The 7470-nt window shown below is 40.7% G+C and overlaps 1 protein-coding gene across 1 annotated transcript; it reads right to left on the reverse strand.

The window, feature by feature from the left end:
* Positions 1-438: 438 nt before the first annotated feature.
* On the reverse strand, positions 439-4198 carry rbm12bb (RNA binding motif protein 12Bb). The gene is made up of 2 exons (XM_067238290.1): positions 4124-4198; positions 439-2820 (listed from the first exon to the last, which is right to left on the reverse strand). Exon 2 carries the CDS (start codon positions 2796-2798, stop codon positions 816-818), a length of 1983 nt encoding a protein of 660 aa, XP_067094391.1. The 5' UTR covers positions 2799-2820; positions 4124-4198; the 3' UTR covers positions 439-815.
* Between the last annotated feature and the right edge of the window lie 3272 nt (positions 4199-7470).

Here is a 7470-nt window from a genome sequence, read left to right on the forward strand (position 1 = left end):
TAACGTATTCATTTAACAGAAGATTATTTTCCAAATTCACGTGAAGTACAGGGGGAATTTTAACCAGCGAGCTTGATCTGCAGTTAAGTGCTCCAACCACTGAGCAATAATTTCACCCCATTAAGAGGTCTAAGGCCATCCTTTGACGAGGTGTGGAGCAAAATATTTTAATACCTCATGCAGCTTCTTTTTTTTTTTATCAGTAGTAATGATAAACAGTTGATCAAGAAATTTCATGTACATGCTTAATTAAGGACACCACTTTACCTGATGTACAGGTTAGAAATGGTTTCACAGAGGTGCAGTTCAAGATCCACTTGCAGTACATCACAATTGTATTACAGTCACACTATATAGTAAATGACACTACATTAAATGAAGTTTAGTTTGTATTCCATGAGTGGTTGAAGTGTGCTATTAGGTGACAACAGAAGACAATTGAATGATGAGCATTTTAATCAAATGAGTTATGCACAGTAAGGTTATTAAATAATGTAAAATAAATAGCACTTTTGTTTTTTGTACCATATGCTATTCAAATTTCACAAAATAATTCTGAACAAAGACTGCACAGACTATGGTACTTTAATGCATTAGCTAAATTGTAGTAAAAAATCAATAAAAATTCATCACGACATATCCATTATTCACTGAAGGATAATACTAACAAAAGTCAATGAATCTCACAAATTCATTTTAAGTGGTCTCACAAACCACTTTGTCCATCCACACCACTAATAAAAAATATAGGACTATTTTTACCTCTTTAGAATGTCTCCACCAAATCTTGACCACCAAGGGTCTGATCAAGGTGTTTAAACAAAAACGAGTTGTATTTTCCGCATGCCTATAGGTCTTCCACTCAATTCCTCAACCGCAGTCAATGCCTCCTGGCGTGACTCAAAGACAACTGTTGCAGAGCCTTTAGGAATACCATTTCTGTTATACTGCAAAGAAATAGACCCTGGAATTACACGATATCCATAACAAAAGTCATAGATTTCATTGATGGTGATTTGCAACGGTAGATTAACCAGCTTCAAACAGGTGGGGCCATCATAATGTTGGGGGGGGGGTCCAAAACCACCATGGAAAGATCCATTGCCACCATCCTGTTGACCGTAAGGACTTGCACAGTTGGAGTCAAGACTACTGTCCCCACGGATGTGAACCTGCAGGTCTGTCAGTGGAATGTGGCCATCGGGTGTCATGAAATCAGAGTACTCCTTGTCATGAGAATGAAGAAGTGAGTCTCTGTTCCTGGCAGAGTACCTCTCAGAGCTTCTCTCCCTTACTGTGTGAACGTCCATTGCAGGGTCAGCAACACCAAACTCACGCATCTGAGACCTTGAGATGCATTTCAGCATCAACTCTGAACCAAGAAATCTTTGCCCATTTAAAGACTGCGCAGTCATAGCCTCTACCTCGGTCTGAAAGATCACCAAAGCCTCTCCAATCCCAGCACCCCTGTTATCACGCAACAAGATCACAGAGTCCTCAGAGATACTAAAGCCAAGGAAGAAGTCCATAATCTCAACTTTGCGGACATCAAAAGGCAGATTTCGCACATAGAGGCAAACCTTATCAGAATTGTATGGGTCAATGTGAGACAGAGACAGCCTTTCCTGAGACCTACTATGCCTTTCAGGAAGCTCATCTGCCGTGTGTTTATTGGTTTCCAGAATGGAAACCATTTTTTCTTTTGAGATTGGGGAGATATAAAGACATCGATTAAGGAACTCCTTCTTATGATGGGTAAGGGCATCACAATAGTCTTTCAGACTTCTGAACAACACAAACAGTGACCTTGTCCGTTTTGCTTCGCTGTCAAGCAGATATAAAATCTGATCATCCTGAAGGCCTGCATTCCTGAAGAGTTCCTTGACATCCCTCTTCTGGACTGAATAGGAGAGGTTTTCTAACAAGACACAGAACTCCTCATCAGCAGGAGGAGCACACTTCAATGAGTGGCCCACAGGAGAGCGTGACCTTGCACGTTCTTGAGGATATCTCTGCCGATATGGGGGGGAGGACCCTTTTCGATATTTGTGGGTAAATTCATCTGCATTTTCCGCCATTGCACCATTTGCATTGATCCATTCTTCCTCTGTAGCTGGATAAAGTTCAACAAACCTTGAGCCAATATATTCCCTGTCCCTCTTCATACCTTCTCTTGCATCTTGTCTTGTTGTAAACTTCACAATTCCTTTACCATTATTTTGCCCACGGTGGTTCTTCATCAGGATCATGGCATCAATGATCAACCCCTGGAAAAAGTGTCTCACTTCGTCTTCAGTGACAGAAAAGGGCATTCCTTTCAAAAACAAGAACAAGTCACCCACACTGTTAGATTCTGACTTGCGGTTCTGAATGTGTGCCTCACCATGAGGATCCTGGACAAATCGATTCCCCATCTCAGGAATACCTCTTCGCTTCTCCATGGATAGTTTCTCACTGAAGGAGGGGTCAGTAGCCTCACTTTCACGTCTTCTAAATTCCTCCTTGTGTGGTCGTTGTTGGTTAAGGTCAGGTTTTTTTGTACTTGCCTCTAGAATGCTCTGCATTTCTGACTTGCTGCTCAATAGTAAGTTAACCGGAGTGCCTTTTATACAACCGCCTGAACGAGTCATTGCTCTCCTTGCATCTTCGTCAGAAGCAAATATTATGAAAGCCTCATCACGCTCCCCACCAATAATATGCACCCCACCATCAGGGATTTTGAGGCCACTGAAGAATTTGCGTATATCCTCAGAACCTGCAGTGATTCTGAGTCCCAGTAAACGGATGACCACCGCCATGCTGAAGCACAAACAACAGCACCTGCAGACAGAGAGGTACAGAATAGCATTATTACAGACACAACCAGTGTCTGGCTCACCAGAAATTCCACAACATTCCACCATAACACCTCTGAGCCTTGTCTACTGTGGCACTAAAGGTATCTGGTCATAACTCAAATACTGAACGATGAAACAATCGTCACCACTGTAGCTTGGAAATTGTTGCCCTTTGTCCAACATTCCAATTGACTCAAAGCAAAGACACAGATCTTTATTCAAAGTTCTGTGGTTCAACATCCAATCAAAAGAAGGTACATTCACAGTTGGACTCAGATGCAAGTCTCCCACTCGCATCACTTCAATAATTTCATCCAATATTAAAAGTTAAGTTCACCGTTTCCATGCTATTTTTTTTCAACACTACTCTATGGTATGGGCTCTGTATACAAATCAAACAGATGACAGATCAAACATGCACAAAATAGACCAGAACATATTTAACCAAGTCAGGCACAACAATTTCGGAACATTGGCAAACACTGTAGTTGTGAAGATCAACTAAGTCCTTCTAAAACTACAGTAAAAGCATACTTGCCAAAGTATGCTAAACAGTAAAACCAGTAACTAGAACAGCTCAAATTTATCTAAACTATTATTTCCAAACATTAGCTAACGCCATGCCCCCCTTAAACTTAGCGTGCATCCATACGCCTACTTTTATATTTGATAATTGAATAATGTCATTCTGACAATGCAATATGAATTATACTGCCAGCCAGGCTACATCCAAGAAAGCTCATGACCACACACGTACAACATAGGTTGATGCTGAACCACACAAATATAGCAATTACTTGAGTAGTTCAATGAACCATCATCAACTCACGGACATCACACAAAAAACTCTGTTGGCTAGTTCAACAAGGTTAGCCCATTTGACACCCAGGCGTAGTCACGTAACGCTAGATTATAAATTATGGGCTACTTTCGATGGCTCGACGTTAGTTCAGAAACACACGAGACGAGAGCTAGCTATACAGTAGCATGCCAGCTAGCCTAATCGGGCATTCATTAAGATGTCAGGATAGGCGAGCAGCAATCTAACAAGCAGTTAGCTGCAAACCTCCTTGTACGTATGTACCTTTCTTGGTTTTAAACAAATACCTTATAGCTAAACTCTTTTGGAAATACACGGTATTGCTACCGTCCACTTCCCACTCCCACAATCACGCTAGGCAACATTTTGCTTTACACAAACTCATTAGCTCCAAAGCTACAGGTAGGCTAGGCCTTGATGCAGGTTTGCAGAGATGCTACTCTGCAAATTAGGATTCCACACTTACACAAGTAGGAAGTGAAAAAACAATTTTCAGATCAAGTAAAAATCTATGAAATTGTCCTCGTGTCACTAAAAGAATAAACCCGGATAGTGATATTGTTGATTCGTAAGGAGGAAGGCCTTTTTACTATAGTTGGGGTAGCGAGAACATGTTCTTTCCGCGTTTCTTCTTCTTGTTGAGTTCTGGTTTGAAAATCGCATCCAACTGTAAGGTGCATATACCGCCACCTACTGTGCTGCAGTCACGGCCCACCTACATTACATTGTCCTTCAAAAAACCACTTCCTTCCCCACCAGTCCTAACCTTCCCCCTTCCCAATCCCACAAATTTTATTTCCGCGTTTTGCATTTCATGCTGCTCACATGCAACTGCCTAATTGCTTGCAGATTGGTTTTCTTCCTTGATTTTGATAGTAGGCTCACATCACCCCACCTACTCCAAATCCATTAAATCAACCAGCATATCTCCCGTCTGACCTACCAGTCTTTATAATATTGAGGACAGCAGCCGAACACACCACCAGGCCTATATTCCTATTCCCTAAATATCTATATATCCAAACCATTTCCAAATATTCCCATTGAGACATTCAGAGGATAGTGTGGTTGACATTTCTAGTGTTTTGGGTGAACAAATAACATTTCACACATCTGTACATTATCCAAACCACCCTGTCCATAGCAACTAGAGCCCGACCGATAATGATTTTTAAGGCGAATACCGATACAAATATTTGGTGATTTAAAAATTAGATATTCCGATATAATGGCCAATATATAAATATTTTAAAATCCAGAAACGTGTAACAAAACATCAACTGATTTCCATAACATTAGTTATTTGTAGTTTACATTTAGTAATTTTAAGCAGACACTCTTATCCAGAGCGACTTACAGTAGGTACAGGGACATTCCCCCGAGGCAAGTAGGGTGAAGTGCCTTGGCCAAGGACACAACGTCATTTTTCATGGTCGGGAATCGAACCGGCAACCTTCTGATTAATAGCCCAATTCCCTAACCGCTCAGCCATCTAACTCCTGTTATTATTATTATGAGTCTTCACTATAATATGATAATGAAGTTTAAAAATAAACTTGTTTGTTTTATTATCACAATAGAACAGAGGAACATATTAAAGTTCTGATAAATAAAATGTATAAAAATTAGGGCTGTCGAAGTTAACGCGATAATAACACGTTAACACAATCTCACTTTAACACGATTAAAAAAAATAGTGCCGTTAAAGCAGGTTTCTGTTTTACCCTGGGAATCACCTGTTGTAATATGACTTCGACGGACTGCCGACGGTAGCTGAATAGTGAATGATGGAGAGGGATTTTAAATGGGAAGTTTCATTTTAAAAAGTTGCCAGACAGCTCGGTTGACAAAACCAAGGTTGTTTGTATTGATTGTCAGTTAAGTTATCACTGGAGTACTTCCAGCTTTAAATATTATATGCAAGCAAAGCACACAGCTAGCAGCAACAGCGATAGCAGCAGCAGCGTGGGCTCCGGTTGTATAGGCCTACGGCAGACAACACTCGACAATGTTAGACAAAAATCAATGCACGCGTCAACCTCCGTGCCTCACATGGTACTGATGTGGCAGGTGTTGCCAAGTACTTGCGTGCAAGGCAGGCAGACTTGTTGTGTGTCCTAACATGTTTGGACCACCACTCCAAGGGACAATCCTTTGTGCTGATGACAGGCTCGGCTCTATAGATTTTTCAATACAGTCCTCCTCCATCAGATTCAGAATCAGAAGTAGCGAAGAGAGCTGCTCTCTTCTGTGGAGGTTCATAAATGCCGATACCGATAGTTAGGAAAATGCCTAATATCATCCGATAATATCGGCCCGCCGATCGGTCAGCTCTAATAGCAACACTACAAATTAACTTTACAAAAGCACCTTAATAGGTTATTAAAAAAATAACCAACACTATCATCCACAACACATTATTTGCCTTATTTGTCATTGGGTGCAGCATGTGTCAAGAGCTTGCTGGAAACTCCATAGCGCTGGTACCAGAGCAGAAAGGCTCTGGCTTCTAGTATATCTCTAGCTCGCTGCACCACATGACCCAGGAGACAGGGAACACTGTTGTGATTCGAACACACAGTTCGAATCACACAGGAGCTGTAACAAAACTGTTCCAAAATAGTTTTGAGGATCTATAAAAAACAAAAACATAACATTTAGGAGTAACTAATTCCTGGACAATAATTCAGGTATCACTCACATTTGAAATAAGGGTATGCCATTATAGGTGTAAAAGCACCCCTTTGCCTAATTGTCAATTCCTAAATTAATCATCCGAGAAGCACATTGATTGTGTCTCTTGGAATCCTTTTCCCAGACTGACCAATAGTCTCTGGGAAAAGGATTCCAAGAGACACATTGGTGCACTTTTATCAACTTTTTAATTGCTTTGGACATGAGGAAAGATTTATCCTTGTTTCCTCCGGCCACAGCCAACACTGCCCGGCTACTGTAATTGGTGCAAAAAAGTCAAAGATAAATCATCTACAAAACAATGTAAGATAGTCAAACATAATGATTGTTTATTAGATCTAATGTACCAGATATACTGGAAACCAACATATGTGTGTCAGAGTCTCTGGTTTATCAAATGAGTGGTAGTTTTAGTTTATCAAAGGATACAGATGTTCCTATTAGTGAAAGCTGTTGAACTTCATGGATTGTGCCTGTGGGCCAAATAGTCACACTTTATCTTCTCGCTGTAACAGGAACGTATCAAGTTAAGTAAAACAAAAGGATTGTCTGTCAGAAAATGTTCAACAGCACGATTTAAAGTAAATCCCAACTACCAGACAAATACTGACATATGTCACAAACCTAGAACAAGCTTGGGCGGTATATAGGAGTTTGGCTGCAGGTAAGGGGAACAATAATCCTAGAAGTTCCCTGGGCTCAATCCCCAAAGTCAAGCCACTACTGGTGTGTGAAAACAATGTAAAATGAAAACGTTTACATTTTAACAAAAAATGTCAATGTTCATGAATCAATCAATAAACATGTTAAACTGACTCATTCATTTTATTTACAGCAAGGTCACTCCCCTGTTTGCTCAAAACCTATCTGGCAGTGGTGAGACTATGGACAAGCAGCAAGAGTCCAGCCATGCATGAGGCAATTTCTGTGTTCATGTCTGCAAGAGAACCTGCTGAAGGTACTACAAAAAAAAAGGTATGCTCCTTGGGGTGCCTCTCATGGCCTGAGCACAGTTCAAGGCCTGGTCATTTTGAAATAGTAGCACACCATCAGCAGACCTGCAAGACATGCAAGGGGCATACAAGATTAATTAAATTACCTTTTTACATTGAAGATACT

Source organism: Osmerus mordax, chromosome 6, assembly GCF_038355195.1.
Source record: "Osmerus mordax isolate fOsmMor3 chromosome 6, fOsmMor3.pri, whole genome shotgun sequence".
Lineage (NCBI taxonomy): Eukaryota > Metazoa > Chordata > Actinopteri > Osmeriformes > Osmeridae > Osmerus > Osmerus mordax.